Source organism: Sceloporus undulatus, chromosome 4 (assembly GCF_019175285.1).
Source record: "Sceloporus undulatus isolate JIND9_A2432 ecotype Alabama chromosome 4, SceUnd_v1.1, whole genome shotgun sequence".
Taxonomy (NCBI): domain Eukaryota; kingdom Metazoa; phylum Chordata; class Lepidosauria; order Squamata; family Phrynosomatidae; genus Sceloporus; species Sceloporus undulatus.
Genome location: NC_056525.1, coordinates 97,138,713 through 97,158,967, shown reverse-complemented (window position 1 = coordinate 97,158,967; position 20,255 = coordinate 97,138,713). Strand labels below are relative to the sequence as shown.

General features: G+C 40.4%; 1 protein-coding gene across 2 annotated transcripts; it reads right to left on the bottom strand.

The window, feature by feature from the left end:
- Nucleotides 1–1,798: 1,798 nt before the first annotated feature.
- Nucleotides 1,799–17,808, bottom strand: LOC121928916 (interferon-induced protein 44-like). 2 transcript variants are annotated; one of them, XM_042464234.1, is made up of 8 exons: nucleotides 17,742–17,808; nucleotides 12,258–12,763; nucleotides 12,116–12,167; nucleotides 10,377–10,572; nucleotides 8,107–8,259; nucleotides 6,427–6,598; nucleotides 4,661–4,761; nucleotides 1,799–2,256 (listed from the first exon to the last, which is right to left on the bottom strand). In XM_042464234.1, the coding sequence occupies exons 2-8, from the start codon at nucleotides 12,754–12,756 to the stop codon at nucleotides 2,053–2,055; spliced, it is 1,377 nt and encodes a 458-aa protein (XP_042320168.1). In that variant the 5' UTR covers nucleotides 12,757–12,763; nucleotides 17,742–17,808; the 3' UTR covers nucleotides 1,799–2,052. The 2 variants fall into 2 exon arrangements, with proteins under 2 accessions (XP_042320168.1, XP_042320167.1); XM_042464233.1 differs by lacking the exon at nucleotides 17,742–17,808 and adding an exon at nucleotides 14,768–14,900.
- Between the last annotated feature and the right edge of the window lie 2,447 nt (nucleotides 17,809–20,255).

Genomic DNA, 20,255 nt, shown 5'->3' with positions numbered 1-20,255 from the left:
CATCCACATTTTGCTCTTTGAACATTGCTTTGCATTGTATGTAAATATTTACTTTTTTAAAAAATCCCCCCAAAAGGGTATTCTGATCTTTAAACCAATAATAAGGATATTTTTTATAATGGCAATTGCACAATAACTTTAGATGCCTTGTTGCGTATTCATCAGTATGTGGATTGTTTTTGTAACAAAAATCACATCCATGTCTTGCTGTTTGGACATTGTTAAACTTATTGTTTTGCATTCTTTGTAAAGCTTTAATTTAAAAAAAAATCCAAAAAGGGATATTCTGATCTTTAATCTTCAAATAATGTTTAAACACCAAATAATATTTGTTTCTCAAATAATCTTTTCTCACCCCCCCCCCCCCCCTTTCTTTCTATCGATCTCCATTTTTTTCCACCCACATTTCATTTCTTTTACACTGGAAACCACTGGCAATTTAAAGTACATCTGATACCTTGTGATATCATATACAAGCTGCTGATAGCCTAATACTGACATCCTGGTCTTATTCCTACTAATTCAGTTAAATTAGGATTTCTTTTTCCAAAGCGCTAAATACACATGACCAAGGGTGCACCTGCACTGTAGAAATAATGTACTTTGACAGCACTTTTAAGTGCTGTAGCTTCATCCTATGGCATCCTGGGATTTAAAGTTTTAAAAGGTCTTTAGCCTTCACTGCCAGAGTGCTGGTGGCTAACAAAACTACAAATCCTAAGACTCTGTAGGATGGATCCATTGCACTTAAAGTGGTGTCAAACTGCATTCTTTCTACTATATATATGCACCTCTATGATGTTGCCACACTGCCAAATTAATGCAGTTTCACACTGATTTAACTGCCGTGGCTCCATCCTATGGAATCCTGGGGTCTGTAGTTTGATGTGGTACCCGAGCTGTCTGATATAGGGTGAGCAGACACCCTCCTGTTCCAGCCCATGTCCTACATTTCAAGCTTCTGTCCAGGAGGAATTCCAAAATGTTCTCCATTTTGAATTTATATTTTGAAAGTATGTTTATATTAGTGTTTTTAGCTTTTATTTTGTAACATCCTACGTTTTTCTTTAATGCCCTACATTTTGTGGTGCCTTGACCTCCTTTGCAGTAATGACATCTGGTCACCCTGGACAGAGAAAGCTAAATAGCTCACAAAACTACAGACCCCAGGATTCCATAACATTGAGCTCTGGCAGTTAAAACCGTGTCAGACTGCATTAATTCTGCACTGTAGATGCAGCCCTAAAATGCCTATTTGAAAAATGCGTTTTTGGTATTTGCCATTGTTATTTTTGAAGCAGATTTGGGGGGGGGGGGAGGAGAGATTAGTGAACAGTAGATAAAATTGTTCACTTCTTTTCCCTGCCTTTCAGCAAAGTCTGGAGAAGGAGAGAGGGAGACACCAGCCAAGAAGTGCACAAGAGAGGATCAGCATATGTTGTCATGTGCTGTCAAATCTGCTTTGATTTACGGTGACCCTAATTCAGAACCAGTGGCTTCCTTGATTGGGTCCATCCACCTATAAAGTCTTCCTCTCTTCCTACTGCTTTCTTCTTTCCCACCATTATAGGTCAGAATGAAAATGAAAAGTCTATTTCTGTACATTTGTAATACACACACACACGTGCATCCATGGACACAGAATAACTGTCCCCGAAAAATTGGCCATTTCTGGTGTAATGTCAACAAACCCAACATGTTGGAATTCAATGATATAGCAATGTTTATCTATAAAATTGGAATATAGAGAGCTCTTGTAGTACCTGTAAGACTAACTGAAAGAAAGAGGGTCGGCAGCTTGAGCTTTCGTAGACCATTTTTATTTTTTGCAACAGTGTTCTTCCAAATAAGAAAGTGAGATTTGAACACTGTATCTCTTAAGGATATCTCTCCTTCTCTGGCTTTTCTTTTCTGCAACCAGACTTGTTTATCTCTTAAGGATATAATTCAGTCTTTAATATGCAGTCATTCAATTATTCACAAGCAGAATCAACTTGATTACTTCTATTAAAAATCTAAAAAAATAGAGTTGAACTGTCTTCAGTAAGTATATCAAGAATCAGAATAAATATCCACTGTAGAGTTTTTTTCCAAAGGGAAATCATCTAGGTAGCTTTCCGCTAAGCGCAGCATCTGTCTCACTGCCATCAATATCAGAATATCAACATTATCTTTAAGGTCCAGCTCTGAAGAGTAATTTTTAACAGGAACTATTTGACACAAGGGGAGGCCCAATCTTTCTGCTGTTAACTGCATCTGTATAGTAAAGAAACACATAATAGTTATCAGGGAAAACCCCATTTTCTTGTTCAACCACATCATAGGCATGAAACAGATGGGCCAAAAGGACCACGCCAGGACTGGACTGACACCATCCGAACCACAACCATGGCAACCACATGCGCCCGGTCCCAATCCAGGCCACCACTGCAGTCCTGAACCTGGCCACCAGAAAGAGGAGATTCTGTGTCTGCTCCTTGGTCCAGTTCTTTCTAGATGGTGTGGCGTTGGTGCAGCACCCAGCTGCCTTTGGAGCATACGACATCTAAATGCCATGCCCCCAACACAACCCAAAGCCAGTGGTTTTGGTCTGTCTGCTTCAGGCCTAAGAGAAGTTAGTCCAAGACACTGCTGACCTTGTTATTTTCTGGGACATTTCATAACCTTCATGTGTAAAGTGTAAAGTTCACAAACAATTATTTGGCACGCAGACTGGATTACAGTATGCTAAACATGAAAAAGACCAGAGTTCCATTTTTTGCTTAACCATAGAAGCCCACTAGGTTACTATGAACATGTCACAGTCTCTCACCCTCAGAGGAAGGCAATACTCACCTTATCTGAACAAATTTTGACAAGAAAACCCAACAATACGTTTGCCTTAAGGTGTCCATAATTGAGAAATGACTTGAAGGCATACAACACATTTCCAGATGTAAAACATGTTTGAAAAATTTGAAGACAAATTGACCCCTCTGGTTATTTCACTCCTCTCTGCTCCTCTATAATTTGGTTACATTTAGCAGCCTTTCTTCTTGTGGTTAGAAAATAATAATTCTTGCATCATAAAAAAATACTGATTTGAAGCATCTTTTGTATTACCGGTATATATTATTTTCCTTTGTTCAAACATAGCTTTTTGTGCAAAAACTTGTATTTTTGTTTGTTTGTTCAGTTTACTTGTAAGAGATTTGGGTTTATCTGGATTTTGTCCACATGAAAACTTTCCTGTTCTGACTCCTAATATTTTTCTTATTTTTCTAATTCATTTCAATTTGTATGCAACACATCCAGTGTCTTCAAACTGTTCAGTGTCTTCCCTTTATTGATCAGCAAAAAAGCAGCCATCTTCCAATTTCCAAAATAATACTCTGAGCTAAATTCAAGTGGAAGATTATTAATAAATAAGTATTAGTGCTTGTGTTTCGCCATTCAAATAATGACTTCTGGAAATAGTACTTAATTTTTAGAAAATCAAATTAGGTGTCACAAATTATTTTTTGATAAAGTATTCCCAGGCTCCTCTTATCGGTTGTTTTCTTCATGTGCCTTTCAAGATGCTTCCAACTTATGGTAACCCTAAAACCTAAAATCAGGGATTCTTCTTGGGAAATTTATTTAAAGGGAGTTTGCCACTGAATTCTTCTGAAGCTGAAAAAAATGTGACTTGCCCAAGTGGGTCACCCAGTGGATCTCCCAGACTTAGAAGTGAAATAGACCTCCCCTGAGAAAGCCAGATTGGGGCTGCGACAACTTCATGCTGTGGCTCCATTCCACCTTTTTGCTGGCCCAAAAAGAAGCGGCAAATAGCCCTTAGAGTCCTAATCCAACACTCAAACCACTACACCACGTTGGCTCACTTTGCTTATCTCTAATAAAATACAGCATGTCCAGAGGTTTGTCAGAACCAGTCAGAGAAACAATGATAAAATTATACGAGCCCAAACCCTTCCTAAATAGGGGAATTATGCTTGTGCAGTAGTGTCTGCTCCCCACTGTGTAAAACACTCTTTTTTTACTAGGTCCATGTCCAAACTGAAAACAACAAATAGCACAAACAGTTACAAATGCAGTCTTCCTTCTGGATTCGCGGGGATTAGGGGCGGAGGACCCTCACAAATATGAAAAATTCACAAATAATGGTCGAGGATGCGCCAATTCCCCCTCCAAAGCCTCAAACAGCACTAGCAAGCTGTTTGAGATGCTGGAAGGGCATGGCAGCGTGTGCTAGGTGCTTCTCCCTTCCCTCCGAAGGCTTGGGAGAAGTCCGGAGACCTCTCTCAGGCCTTGGGAGGGAGGAAGGAGGGTGCTTTGGCTGCTTCTCTCTTCCCTCCGGAGGCTTAGGAGGTGTCCAGGGACCTCTCTCAAATCCTGGGAGGGAAGGAAGGAGGGTGCGCCTGCCACTTCCTCATTCAGTCCCAAGGCTTCAGGGAGCTCAATTATTTGTGTGTCCCTTGCTGTACACGCACCCTCCTGGCTTTTCCATCACTCACACAGGGAAAAGCCTGGCAGGGACGGAGAGGGAGGAGCAGACACCCACAGAACTAGGACTTGAGAATAATTGAAACCACGAATCCCAAAGCCACGAATCTGGAGGGACAACTGTAAATTAAAATAAGCTACAGCTGAGTTGAGATTGAGAAGGATTGCCAGCATTTACCTGTTTCTCAACAGTTCTGCTTCTGTACACATCTGAAACATTTTCTTCAAGAGATGGGCAAATTTCATCCACTTTGGTAAGTATTACAAGTTGTGGCACACCTAGAGGGAAAAAATGAAATATGGAAAGACATTACCAAAACACCAACATGGATTTTACAGTCTCTTAAACTGCAGGGATCATACAATTCTACTGCTACAACATCTCCACCTTCTGCTGGTCTGTTTCTAGACATAATTGAAGTGCTGGTTAAAACTCTACCCAGGTTGGGTCCAGGCTTTCTGACAGACACTACATTGAGTACCCCTTATCTAAAATGCTTGGGACCAGAAATATTGTGTGTGTGTGTGTGTGTGTGTGTGTGTGTGTGTGTTTGTTTGTTTGTTTGTTTGTTTGTTTGTTGTGTGCCCTCATGTCACTCATGTAAACAATTTCAAATTTTGGAGTATTTTGGAATTCTGGAAAAGGGAAGCTCAACCTGTATCTCTCCATGTAAGCCTACTGATCCCTTCTTTCAGTCCTGCCACCTTCACAGAAACATGAAACAGGGTCTTCTCAGTGGCTAATCCCTAAGCTCTGGCACTCCCTTCCTAGGAAGGCTTGAATGCCCCTCTTCTTGCTGTTCTTCTGTCAGGAGGATAACTTTTTTTCATTCCAACAGGCTTTTTAACACTGAAAGTTATTAAGGAAAGGGCTTTTAAGAGGGTTCTGAATTGATGTAATTGTGTTGGGTTTTTATAAACTGCTTTTTATCCTTTTTAAGTGTACATTTTAAGTTAATTGTTTAATTCCATATTCATATTGACCTTTTATGTATATTTTAACTATATTGTAATTGTTTCAATTTGGAAAGCTTCCCTGAATCCCAATTTGGGTGGAAAGTCTGGGTGCACATGAAAATAAAATAAATAAAAATAATTAGAGTAACAGTAATGATGATGATAGTGATAAGAACAATAATAGCAATCACAATAGCTTTTTTTTAGCTACAATCCAGGAAACCTCTCTGAATTTGAAATAGTTACACTATTTGTACTGAAAAATGATGCTCTGACTTAAGAAAAAAAGAGTCTAAGACAGAAAATGCAAATTTAGCTATAGGATTTTGTGCTTTTGAGGGGGGGGAACCTTGCCCCTTAACTTGCCTGAAAGCAAATGGTGTAAACTCCAGGCAACAAGCTGCCCATTAAAGCAAATGAAGGGACTGCCCCTATGGATGGTACTTGGGCCAGAGGAGCCCAACTCTTACATGAAAAGTCTGCATTCAAGAATCAGAGAGCATTGTTAGTGTGATGACTGACAACAAAAATTGAGCAAATGCAATCGGAGAACTCATGTGCCTCTCAGGTGTACTTGAAACATATTCCAGTATCAGGCAGTATGGTGTACAATAATCCCTACTTATTTATCTATGGGTAGAATGTCAACTCCAAGTAGATGTTTCATGTGATTTTCAGAATGCTCAGCTATGTTCATCCAATATTCATCCTACAATGAACAGCGGGTGCTCCCATATCATTGGGAAACCATCAACTTGAAGCATACTACTTATTATATAGCAGGGTTGAATAATTGGTTGTTTTCCAGATGATGCTCAAGTACAACATCATTATTCATGATCAGCTATAAAAGTTGAAGTTCAGAAAAGTCTAAAGGACCACAGGCTCCCATCCTATGCTAAGGAACAGATAGTATTTCAATATGACAGCATTGCCTTATCAAATATGGCTTTCAGACTTCTCAAAAAGTAAATGCAGCAAACTGACCAAACTTGTTACTTTTTCGTCGAATTTCTCTTAGCTTTTCTCCCAGATTATCAGGAAGGATCTCAATCTTGGATCCATCAATGACAAAAACCACACAATGGACCTGGTCCTTCAGAGATGGACATTTGACATAGCCGAGTGAATTTCGCTGCATAGCAGCAGATGGATTAAACTGAAAATGAGAAAGACAATAACAATAATATGAGAAAATAGCTAAGACAGAACCAGATTCAGAAAGTGCAAGAGACTTTCTACAGTGCAAGAGACTACCTACATTCTAAACATTTAGCAAGGAACAAATGTGTTCTACCAAAGATACAAATGTGTTACATGAAACAAGAAAGTCAAAATTACCTAAGGTTTTGTAATTAAGTATGGTCTAAATATCCTAAAAGGCACTAGATCCTGTTTGATCTTGGAAGCTAAGCAGGGTCAGCCCAGGTTAGTACATGGATAGGAGACTGCCAATAAATACCAGGTGCTGCAAGCTACATTTCAGAGAAAGAAACTGGCAAAATCATCTCTGAGTATTCCATGCATAAGAAAAACCTATGAAATTCATGAGGTCACCATACGTCGACAGATGAACTGAAGGCACAGCCACTCAGATAAAAAAAGGGGGGTTGTGTAATTTAATACATTGCACTCCCCCTTCCTGTTCTTTTTTCCCCTATAGTTAATATTAGACTGCAAGATCCTAAAAGAAGGGACTCATCCTCTGTTACTCTGCAAAGTGCCTTGCATGTAACGCTACATAAAAAGAATAAGAAGCAATTGTATCATTACTTTTTCAGTGTTCATTTCAACTGTGTTTAATGGGAGGGAAACAACAGAGTGGGTATGAGACAAAGGAAGAAACACACAGAATGGCTCAAAATGTTTAAACAAACCATATATGTTTCTTCTTATTAATTTAATATTTCAAAAGAGTAAGGACTGCAACCACTGCTAGGAGCCATAGAAGCCTAGAGTTGGAAGAGGCCACAAGGGCCATACAGTCCAACCCCCTGATATGAATGAATACACTATCAAAGCACTGCCAACAGATGGTCATCCAGCTTCTGTTTAATAATCTCCAAGAGAGACTTTTCCACTGTCCATGGGAGTGTGTTCCACTGTCAAACAAACTTTTACTACCAGGAGGTTCTTCCTAATGTTGAGGTGGAATCTTTTTTCTTGTAGTTTGAATCCACTGCTCTGGTTCCTAGTCTCCAGAGCTGCAGAAAACAAGCTTGCTCCATCCTCAATATGGCAACCCTTCAAATATTTAAATAGGGCTATCCTATCACCTCTTAACCTTCTCTTCTCTAGGCTAAACATGCCCAGCTCACTAAATCACTCTTCATAGGACTTTATTAAATGGGGAAAATCAGAGGTTTAAAAAGGCATTTTCCCAGGACATTCATGTGACCATGGCAAATATTTTATTTATTTGTTTGTTTGTTTATTATTCACTCAGTCGTATTTTTCAGAAGCTTACATACTAGAGATATGCATGTGCTAATCGGCCTGGTGAATCAGTCATAGATGCAAGGAAGTGGCTAATGTGAGAATTATGTAGCGTAATTTGAGTTGAGAAGTCTGAAATATGTTCTGTTCGTTAATAAGGAATTTAAAACAGAATTTCATTTTAAAAAGTATTCAAAGTAAAACCCCAGAGGATTAGGTGACACATCCTACCTGATATCTGTCAGGAACATGTCCTTGTAATAAGTTAGGCACTTCATCGATGGCCAGTCCAACTCCTTGCCTCTCTTCTAGTCCCATGGTGTCACAGAAAATGATAGGTAATGGCTTTCCATTGCCTTCATTTTTAATTTGATAGGTCCTGTACTGTGTTTTTTAAAATATAGCAATTATTCAGTATTGAAATACTTTGCTATCCACTTTTGATTCTTTAAAAATATGTAAACAGCAAATATCAAAGACTGGTATAAAGGCAGCCTTTTATAATACAGTAAATATAATATTCCAGAATATGTAAGAGAAACAAAGCCCTGATGTGCAACTCAGTCACTGTAATCTAATTGTTAGCCCAAACTAGAGTAGACATATCAAATCTATAGGAATTTGTAAGTAATTCATGGAAGTCCCATTGATTTAATATCTCTGCTTGGACTGGGACAAGGAATTAGATTTATGTCAGTAATTTCCACAACATTTTGCACTTATCTACATAGAATCTTGTATAGATAATACCTCAGTTAATGAAATAGATGTGTTCTCAGGCTTTATTTCTTTAAAATAAATTTTGGTACCAGAAGCAGTGGAGTTTCTATATGGGGTGACACCCGGTGCGGGAGTTCCAGGGGGGGTGGGGCTTCCGGTCCTGGACTTCCAATGGGGTTTGCAGGGTGGGGGGCGCACACAAGCCAGAAAGACATTCACGAGGGCTGGAACCACGCCCCAACAGACTGGAGCTGCACCCCGCAGCCCTGAGCAACACCCGCGTGGGCCCAAGAAGCACCACAGCAGCCCCAAGGAGCTCCTGTGTGGGCCCGAGGAGTGCCAGCACAGCTCCAAGAAGCCCCTGCAGTGGGTGGGGCAGTTCCCACGGGGCAGAATAGTGCCCATGAAGGCCAAAACAGTGCCCATGGGGGTGGGAAGCTGACCAGGTGTCACTCCCCCCTTCTGGGGAGTCACCCAGTGCAGCCCACAACCCCCCGGTGACACTACTGACCAGAAGTAGAAATAACATTGAAAGAACAGGGGTAAGTTCCTTACCACAAAAAAGAAGAGCAGTTCAACATGTTTTAGCAAACTTTTTCTTCAAAACAAACTTTAGGCAGACAGGAAATGAAACAATCAGGTCAGGTAAGCCTTGCAGAAATACGTAAACAAATAATTGTGACTCTTCTGGGGACCCATTTAATATTTCTTCCAAAATCCTAGGATCCCAGGGCATGGGGTGAAGGGAACATGTGGGGGCGCCTCCATGATTGTGGATATGACACTGAGCACACCAATGTGCCAATGTGACAGTGATCACACCAATGCCTTAATGCACTGGACAGATGGTTATCACACATGTGACAGCGTGGCTGGTCCCATAGGCATCCAATGAGATGGCAGCTGGGCAGGAAGAGGAGGATAATTGTGGTCACAAGCATTGTGCTCATGCAATGGTGCACATGCATGGTGAGGAGTCAAAACAAAAAATAACCGAGTGGTGCAGCTGGACACCACATCGTGCGGACTGCCCATGGGTATTCGGCCCACCTTTGGATAGAATCACTTTTTCTTGTCAGTTCTCTCAGGCCCAAGGAAGAAGGTTGTATGACTGGAAAGGTATGTGAGAAGGTGAGAATAAGTGAAGTAGAAGGTAGAAATATGAAGAGAGTTAAGATGTAGGGTAAAAGTAGAAGATGGGGAAAACAGTGGTGAAAGAACAAGATGAAAAATGGAGATGGAACAGTAATAAGATATTATAATGGATGGTATTTTATTATGATTATGTGAAAGGGTATAAGTGGAAGTTTTGTTGTAATTATACATAAAATTTATATAGAATATGTTTATAACTATTGAATAACGGAGAAATGGGGAATAACTGAGAATTTGATGATGATAATAATAATAATATAGTAGTAATGAAGTAAACCTTCACCCTGGTTGCAATTATCATGACAATGAAATGAATTCAGAGACCAAATTTCAATTGTTCAATTTCATGGTTTGGATTTTGTTAATGGGAAAACAAACTACTCTTCCTATGATAGTAACAGAGACCTTTAAACACAAAATAATAAGGTGAAATAGAATTTTCTTGGGATTTTAGCATGATTTTAAAATTTATTAAGTGTGATGGATTTGGCCACTGGACAATTTGAAGTAATAGTGTGCAACTGTCTTTTTGACAATGTTTGACTAAAATATGAAACATGAAGGAGACGAAAACTACAGAGTAATTAAAAGCATCTTAATTTTAAATTTAGAAGTGCAGAGCAAACCTGCATAGTGACACTGGTAGAATCTGAACCTGCTATAGCTTGGCTTGTCACATAGCCCCGAAAAATGGACTTCACAGAGTTGAAAAAGCTGGATTTCCCCGCTCCAACCGGCCCTAGGAACAGAACCCGAAACTGTGGCACTGAATTCAAATGAGGCTTGAAAGCTGCTATCTGATTCATCAGTTTTCTTCTTTCCCTGTTAAGACAGCAAAACACAGTTGTCTATGTTAGCTACATTGGTTTATGCAATTATAAACATTTTTTATTTAGTATTTTTGAAATTTTACAAAACAGATTTGATATTCTTTCCATACATACATGTACTTTTGCATCTTATTCATTTTTTTTTCACAAAAAATCCTAAATATCACCTCAGTTCACCCCTTTCCCCCATTCCCTTCTTTATACTCCATCCAAAATTTTAATTCCTCCTGTGGAGGTAATTTCCCATCTTCTTTTCTTAATACATTTTTAATAATTTTTTTCCATATTTCATCAAAATCGTTTCTTTTCCATAATCCTTTTTTTACTTTCAATTTACATGTTAATTTGTCATTAATTGCTAACTTCCAAACTTCTTTATAACAATCCTCCAATTTCACATTTAGTTTTGTTTTCCAATTTCTTACTAAGATTAATCGCGCAGCAGTAAACAAATTTGTTACAAGGTTTTTTTCTTCTTTCCATTCTACTTCATTGTATATTGATAACAATATTATGTTTGGTTTTCTATCTATCTTTATATTCATAATATTTTCTATCTCTAATATTACTATTTCCCAAAATTTTTGTGCATATTTACATTGCCACCACATATGTGTATATGATCCTACTTCCTGACAGCCTCTCCAACAATATTTTCAATTATCTTTGTTTATATTATGTAGTCTCACTGGTGTCAAATACCATTTCCAAATCAATTTATAATAATTTTCCTTAATTCGCACAAACATTTATTTGTGGGGTAAAGAGGCAAATAAAAAATCCTGTTTATACAAAGCAGAAATTACTTAGGATTTGGGTGCTAAGGAAAACTGTTAGGAAAATTGTTATAAAGTTGGAATATAGTCAGTTTTTGCTGCCCAGAAGTATATACATTTCAGCAAATTTCATTATATTAAAACGTCAATTTAATATAAGAGTTTAAATGCTCACAAATGTACCCAAGCACCAAAAGAAATGAAAATGGCAGTTGCACCTCATTTCAAGCCTCAGCCATTTAGACAATGCACGAGGACAAAACAGGGTGAATTGGGACAAAGCCGTGCTCCTGGGCAAAAATTCTCGCTCAACCAGAGCAAAGTCAGTAAGCGATATGTTCATGCCATGGTGCACATTCATAGGGGGAGGCAAAATAAATAACTGAGCAGCATGTCTTGGTGCCGCATGCTGCAGTCTGTGGGTGTTCAGGCCACCTTGGGACTGAGCTGTGCAGACAGCAGGAGTTCCACCCAATTTTGGAAAATCCACGAATTACCTGGTTTTCCCCTCTGCCTGCTCAGCATCTTAATCCAGGCTAAGGTGGACAAAAGAGAGGCTAACAGTCTGGATGTTGTATGGTGGATGTTAGACCCTGGGATCCTTTCTTGGACCTTTGGTCTTACATCTGTCTTGGCTTGTCCCTGCACAGACTTGACAGTTACTATTAAATGGTACCGTGCATTTGTTCACAATTACTGTAATTACTATTATAATCTATAGTTTGATAATCTCAGGCTGACAGTCTCAAATCAACTTACTCAGCTGCCCAGATAACCGTCCTCCATGGTTTTTCCATCATCTCACCAACATCTGAGGGGAAATATTTTTAAAAAGAAAAAATGAAAATGTAAAATCTGCTGACCTCCATACAGAGAATCTTATCTCTTTATTTCAACTCACCTTCTACTCGAAATACTTCACATTCTAAAAGGACCTGGTCATTTCCATGAAGGTCTTCTGCTCCAAATACGTAGGACCCAGCATTAACATTTGTGGCTACTGCAGCACTGTTTTGTGAAAGAAATATCAGAGATCCACCCCCAAAGTAAGGACCATATCCACTATGATCATATATAGCCTTACTGGCATCTTTGACTGGGATTTTTAGTGGGCAAAGCTTTCCATCTTTCCCCTTCAATTTGAAGAGGAAAGCCTTTTCATCATTTAAATATGCTCCAGAGGAAGCATAACTGTGTACAGTAAAACCTCCAAAAATATAACCACTAGAATTGTATGCCACAACTACAGTTGGGCCTTGTCGGTTGCAGATGCCATGAAATACATTTGCAGTGTACCCATGAACACTTCCCTTATACAAAAGGCATAAGTCTTTGTTTCCCAATAAATGTAGCAGCCCTTTCTTCTCCTCTTTGGTCAATCGGGATTTAATATCAGCCATTCTTAATCTAAAAAAGAAAGAAGAGATAACAACAACATCTGTATTATATATGCATAGTTTGCAGGGCCTTCCAGATGGTCCAACTCCCTTTGAAGGACCAATGTTTCCTACCCCTGATTTAGATAATGGATAATAGAATTCAATGCATTTCACTCAAAAGGAAGGCCTACTAAATCCAATGGACTTAGTCTCAGGGAACTGTCTACAGGATTGCACCTTAAAATTCTTGTCACATAGTGACCCCCACAAAAAGTCCACCACTCAAAGTATAGGCTTTGGACAGCATTACTTAAAGGAGTGCCTCTTCTTCCACTAATTTGTTGTTGGTGTTGGCGTGTACCTTAAAGTCATTTCTGACTTATGCCTACCCAAAAGCTTGAGATCTTCTGGAAGGGCTCTCCTTTATGTCCCACCATTGGGACTATGTCCCATCAGAGGTCGTGTGAGAGGGCCTTCTCAGCCTTGGTGCCCCACCGGGCAAATAGCCTCACCTTGGAGGCCTAGTGTAGGGGTCTTTTGGCACCAGGTCAAGACATGGATTTTTATTAAAGCCTTTGGAGCTCTACTTATTTTTAAACATGCACATGATTTAACTCTTTTTACATTTTAAAGTTCTTTTAACTTGTTTGAATTCTTATTTTATTTATTGCAGTTTTGAAATTCTTTAGTTTAGATTGTTTGATCTCTTTTCGTTGCCTGAGATCTTATGATAAGAGGGGGCATCACAATAAAGACACTTCCTTTGCAATCTGAACTATGAACTCAACTATGTTCATGTCCTTATAAATATGTTTTTATAAAAGAAAAGTAGGGGAAAGCTTAGAATAAAAATGGCAGGGTTATCAGGTTGCAAGCTCTATATTTGCTGGTGTAATTTAGCCCACATATGCAGCCCAAGCCAACATATGGTTATTGGGAAGTGGCACTGCAACATTAAACATAGCTTTATACATTCGGATCTACTGGAAGGGGGTCTCCTCTATGTTCCACTAGTATGGGCATTGGAAGTGCCACTGCAACATGAAATGGATCTTTTCATTTACCATGCAAGGCTAAGTTTCAGATTTGCTACAGGAAGGGAAGTGCAGGGAAGTGCCTTCAAGATGTGAAGTCGAAGGCTTCCATGGCCGGCATCCATAGTGTTTTGTGGGTTTTTCGGGCTATGTGGCCATAGAAGGATTTCTTCCTGACGTTTTGCCAGCATCTGTGGCTGGCATCTTCAGAGAATGCTTGCCAACAGGGCGTAGTGGATTTTAGGAAGGGGGGGGGGTCCAGGACTAAGTGCCACCAGTATAATGGGGCTTGATGCGGCGGCGCAGCAGCACACACCATTCATTTTCTAATGGAAGGGGGGGTCCGGACCCCCAGATCCCCCCACTTGGTACATCCCTCTGGAAAAAGCTGGGTGTTTGTGTGTGTATGTATGTATTACATACACACACACACACAGTGTGAGCCTGGGATGCAGAGGATTTACATGTGTATTGTTCTGTTGCTGATGGCAGCTCAGGCTGGGAGGCTAATGAAAAGAGGATTAGTGTCTGCTAATCAAGATGTTTCTGACTCAGGGGAACCCTAAGGCAAAGCAATCATGGGGTTTTCTTGACAGGATTTCATGGGGGGGGTTGCCATTCATTGCCTTCCACTGAGGCTGAGAAAGTGTGACCTGTCCAGGGTTACCCTATGATTGAGCTTGGCTCAATGAGTATTCTCAACATTGTACTGCCAGAGTCCTTATCCAACCCTCAGGCTGCTACACTACACTGGCTCACACCACAAAAAAGAAATAGAAGAAGATCCCTCCCTTCCTGGTGCAAATGTGAAAATTACCCAGTCATTCCTGGCATGGAAAGTGTAAAGATGTATTTAATGTTGCAGTGTCTTTCCCTGCTTGTTGTGGCCCCAGAACAATGCCACAACAACAAACTAAAATCCCCAGAATTCCACAGCAGAAAGCGGGGTCAAACTGTATTATTTCAGCAGCATGGACACAGTTTAATAAGTTTCCTACCTGGATCCTTTGCCTTTTGCTCTCTTGCCTCTGGGAGGAAACGAAAGTGAAATGAACAAGTTTCCAGGAAGAGAAAAAACTCCCTTGTTTACACATTTCACAGAGATTCCCTTCTGCTGTGGCAATCCAGAAGCCAGGGAGAAAAACAGCCCCCTGGGAAAGTACTTCTGGTAGGATTTCTTTCTTTTTTTCCCTCATGCTAAAAATATAATGGTCCCCAAACTGTGCTCTTTAAGGGATTTTGGACTTCAGATCCCAGAATCCCAAACTACTGGTCAACATGGCTGAGGCTTCTGGGAGTTGAAGTCCAACATCTCTTAAAGGGCCCAGTTTGGGGACCACTGCAGTCTACATTGCAAGAAGGGTATTCTTACAATGACAACAGCACAAAAACTTTAGAAGGCTTATTGTTGATTCATGGATATGTGAATTGTTTTCATAACAAAAATCACATCCAGGTTTTGCTGTTGTATTTTCCCTTTGTGAAACTTATGGTTTTGCCTTGTTTAGAAATCTTTAACTAAAAAAACCAAAAAAGGGTATCCTGATCTTTAAATTTCAAATAATGTTTTGTTTCAAATAATATTTGATTCTCAAATAAATGTGTATTTTTTTTCCTCTTCCTCCCCCTTTCCTTCTCCAACAACCACCTTTCCGAGGATGTTTCACTTCATTTCTTGTGAAAGTTGTGATAACACTTTGGAAATTTAAAGAATTGATTTCACAACATCTGATACCTTGAGGGACCATATACAAGCTGATCGCCTAATAGTGACGTCCTGTTCTTATTCCATGGAAGCAGGGAGGAAGAGAGAGCAGAATCATGCTCTTCTCTGGTTGTTGTTGTTGTTGTGTGCCTACATGTGCCTTGGCATGTTTCTTCAGAGGGGGTTTACCATTGCCATCATCTGAGGCTGAGAGAATGTGAGTTGTCCTGGATCACCCACTGGATTTCCATGGCCAAATCGGTATTCGAAACTTTGGTCCAAAGCACACTGCAGAAATAATCCAGGTTGAGACCGCTTTAACTGTTCTGACTCAGTGCTAGGGAATTCTGGGATCTGTAGTTTTGTGAGACATTTAGGCTTCTTTATCAGAGAGCTCTAGTGCCACAATAAACTACAATTCCCAGGATTCCTTAGCACTGAGCCAAGGCAGTCTCAAACTGGATTATTTCTGCAGTGTGTTTTGGACCTTGGTCTCCAGTCGGAGCCCTAGTCCAAGGCTCAAACCACTGCACCACACTGGTGCCTTCCTCATAGACTCATACAAAAGCAAACCCCTCCTAGCTTGCATGTTCTTCCTTAATACTAACTTTTGCCACCGGCCACACTCTGGTGTTTCCTACCCCACACATAACTCAGCTTTCATCAGTCAAATGTTGGAGGGTATGCGCCTGCCTCCTCTCTCTTGCTCCCCAGGCATTACAGTGGGGAAGACTAGGTGCAAAAAGATGCCTAAATAGCCCCTTCTGGGCAGAAGAAGCAGCTGCCTCAATCCCTCACATGCTCACTTGTCTCCTTCTGAATGGTATGGTGGACACTGGGCTTTACTACAAGTCTTTGGAGAAAGCTAGTTTCTACAACTTGTTGCCCACACAATGCATTGCAACTCATTCTCCGGGTGGCTAGCTGGCCTATTTTCTGCTCTGTTTTCACAAGCTAAGACACACACACACCATTGCTTTTTGTGGTGCTGGTTGTTTAAACAGGTTTTCATGAGTAACTGCATGCAGGATGCCTATTTAAAGGGTGCAGTGCTCTTTTTATATTTAAAAAATTGTTATGCTTTCGAATGATTTTATATCTTTTCAAATAAATTAATGTTTTTAATATGATGATTTTAATTGTGTTATAATTTTTATTTTCAGGTTTTTAGCTGGGGTTTTCTTGCCTGACTCAAGAAGTTACCAAGAGCTCAGAGAGACATGGAGAGAGCAAGGAACAAGCCCTTCTCTGAACAAGAAAGCTGGCCAAGCTGGCCAGGGAAATAATGGACTTGGATGGCTGAAGTAAAGCACCTTTTGACGTATATTCTTCTTAGTGATTTGTTTGTAAGTTTGCCTGCTCCTTGAGTCTCTTGCACGGTGCACCCAACCCCTCCATACTTGGACAGCTCATCCTGCACCTACATGCCAGACTTATACCCTGAAGCCTCTTTTGCTGCAGCCATTTTCTTGCCTGAAGACTCTAAGAATTTACCATAAAGAAATTTTTTCCTACCTGAGAGGCTCTGGGTATGTTTGAGAGGTCATGAAAGTATCTGAGTTACCCCTTCCTATGGAGGAAACAGCCTCTGTAGCACACAGAAATGCCTAACTGGTTACAAGTTTGACTGTCCTCAGTTACACTCAAGTCAGACAACAACTACAAGCCCTCAAGTTGTTTCAGACATATAGTGACCCTAAGGCGAATCCATCACAGGGTTTTCTTGCAGGATTTGTTCAGAGGTGTTTGCCCTTGCCTTCCTCTGAGGCTGAGAGAGCATGACTCGCCTAAGGTCAGCCAAGGTGTGTCCATGACTGAGTGAGGATTTGAAATTTGGTCTCCCAATGTCCACCACTCAGCCCACTACACCACACTGGCTGTTGACCTGAAGGCACAGAACTACAAGACACCTAACAATGAAATGAGGTATACACAAAGGTGCATAACCACAGTGTGTAACACAAAGAGCAAAAGGTTCAGTACTTTGGAATATAATATAAGTGAGGGGGAAAATGTGCAGTTTTTAAAAAGCAGTGAAGCTTCATAAGCTGAAAGTAAAGGATGTACAAGTGCACATACACACACTGCCACCACCATCAACAACACAAAAATTTAGTCACCAGAAGCCCTATAAAGAAAGAACCCCTCTGAAGCTGAAGCATCAGTTCAGGAAAAGAAGCCAACCACATGTTAATAAAGCCCTGCTTAATGTTAAATACTGTCTCTCTGACAGAAAATTCAGTGTGCAACACATTTTTTTTTCTTACTGTGGTTGCTTGTTTCCATTCACTGCTGTGGCTTGGTGCTGCTTCCACAATCCCTGGCAAGTTTCTAAATGAGGCTGAACTTTTAAAAGGAGAAGAACTGAAAGTGAAAATAAAAACTTTTCCAGGAACTGGCAATCTGTTCTCAGATGTCAGGTTTTACTATTCAGCACAGACATGGAAGACTGAGCTATTAATATGCTCTCTTCTCAGAAGTCGCAGGCTTTACCTGAAACCCTAAAAGCACCAGATCCTGTCTGATCTTGGAAGCTAAGCAGGGTCAGCAGTGGTTAGTACTTGGATGGGAAACTGCCAAACAATACCAGGTGCTGTAAGCAGAGGCACCAGTAGGCGGATGTGGGTGAGGTGTGTGTTGCCCTAATGTCACCCCAAGCAGTGGCATGACTAGGGCATGTGAGTGGTCCAGACCACACTGGGTGACACCCCAGAAGAGGAATGACACCTTCTCGAGACTCTTCCTGTAAGCCTTACTGCCACCATGAGTAGCACAGCACAAGGGCACTGCACTGAGGTAGATGACCAATGGGCCCTCCACCTTGCTGCTGCTGTGTCATCCTACTGTGTCATCCATTGGCGCACTTGTGATATCCACCCTGTGACGCAAAAAGAACCTGTTTTTCCGGGTTCTTTTTACTCCAGATGGAAGCCGTACAGTTTGGCGGCTGCGGCTTCCCTCCGGAGGGAATTAGGCCACCAGCAGGCTGCCCCTTTGGGGCAGTCTGTACCGTGCCATAAACTACACCAAGCTACCTCTCCCTCCTCCTCCTCCTCCTCCTGCCTTGTGTGACAGTTTCTGTTTTAGCTTGGAAAGTTTGAATTGAGTCATTGCAAAAAGAACAACAACACATAATCTCAACACCTCATTGGCAAGACAGCTTTACCTTCACTAGTGTCTGAAAATTTGCACCCTCTTGCACCCCTGCAATTTTATTGCTATGATGCCATAAAGTACTGACATTTGGAAGAACAAGCTTCAGAAGGAATTTCCCGTCTCTGATTGGAATGGCTGATGGAGAAACAAGATATTGTAATTATCTCACACATTTCATTTTATTATTGTCCACCATTCTTCAGGCACCAGAAGTATTATTCTGTCATTTTACAACACTACCTCCAATTTTCACACCTCCTTCCTATAAATCTAATCCACCATTGCTTATGATATGTTCAGCATACAAATTAAACAGGTACAGGAATAGTGCCATCAAACTGACATTTCCTACAACTGTCAGTAAACAGAGGTATGAGAAATAACTTAGCACCAGCTGTCATGAATGGCATACAACCTTTTAAAATGTGCTCCATAGATGTTACAGCATTTTTCTTTTCAGCTGTTTGAGAAAAATATTTAAACATGCTAGTTATCATTGGAGAGGGTGGATATTACAGCTTGATTAAATTCATTTGTGGACTTATAGGTAGCTAGTCAAATGTACAGATAGGCCCGTTACAGATGGGTATAATAGTAAGGACTCAGTCCGTACTAGGGTTAGAAAGGGGCGTCACTTCCGGATGCCCCTAACCCTAGTACGGACCGAGTCCATACAAAATGGCAGCGCCTGTTCCACATGGGGGCCACCATCTTTACGTAGCGGACGTGCTGCGTCCGCACATTGCACAGTGGATATGACGCCACGAGGCATAGAGAAGCGCCATTTTGGCACTTCTTTTTAGCTGCGCCAGGAAGCCTCGCGGTTTGACTGCTGGGGCTTCTCGGCGCAGCTAATGACGGCGCAGGCAGCGCGCCATAATGAGCTATTTAAAATTCCATGGAATGGTTTTTGAATTAAAAAAAAACCCTTAGTTTACATTGCTGTGTAAATAAAGCATAATAATAATAATAATAATAATAATAATAATAATAATAATAATAATAATAATAATAATAATAATAGGCCACTCCCTTAACATGTCTGTGTTTCTTTGCTCTCTCATATATTTTTTTCCCCTCAAGTACAGAACATTGTGTATTTCTTAGATCTTCAGCATTCATTTGCTTGTTTCAGTGCCTTTGTTTGGAACTAGGCATGTTGCCATCTTTCCCTTCCCTCCTTGTGCTGTTCTCTAGCTTATTCATTATTTTTGAGAAATAACAAAGCTATTACAGGTGAGTCAAGATACCTATTCATACTGTGCTGCTACCCAGAAATGTAATGATCGGAGACAGCATGTTCTTGTTCCATGAACATATATCAGAACACTCAGGTATCACTAGTCTCCAGTTCATGGTTCAATTAACCACACATCATTTCTTGGGAGCTATTACTTTTATTATAAAAGTATCCTACAGAAAGAACAAAATTGCTTTAATCCTAAATAAATGAACAAGCATACTTGTTGCGCCATTGATGAAGTGTACTCTAAGCATTATGACACTGGCTGTCATTTTCTCTGCTATGTGAAGGCAATCAAAACTGGACTTGCATTTCCCAAGGGAAAGAAACAGAAGAGATGACAATTACTTCTTTTGTATGTATTTCCTTCCTCAGATAATCT

Coding starts and splice junctions, on each gene's coding strand:
- LOC121928916 (XM_042464234.1), bottom strand. CDS start 12,756: ATGGCTGATATTAAATCCCGATTGACCAAAGAGGAGAAGAAAGGGCTG. Junction 12,168..12,257: donor TGAAGTATTTCGAGTAGAAG/GTGAGTTGAAAT, acceptor ATTTCCCCTCAG/ATGTTGGTGAGATGATGGAA. Junction 4,762..6,426: donor ACGAAAAAGTAACAAGTTTG/GTCAGTTTGCTG, acceptor TTTTCCCTCTAG/GTGTGCCACAACTTGTAATA.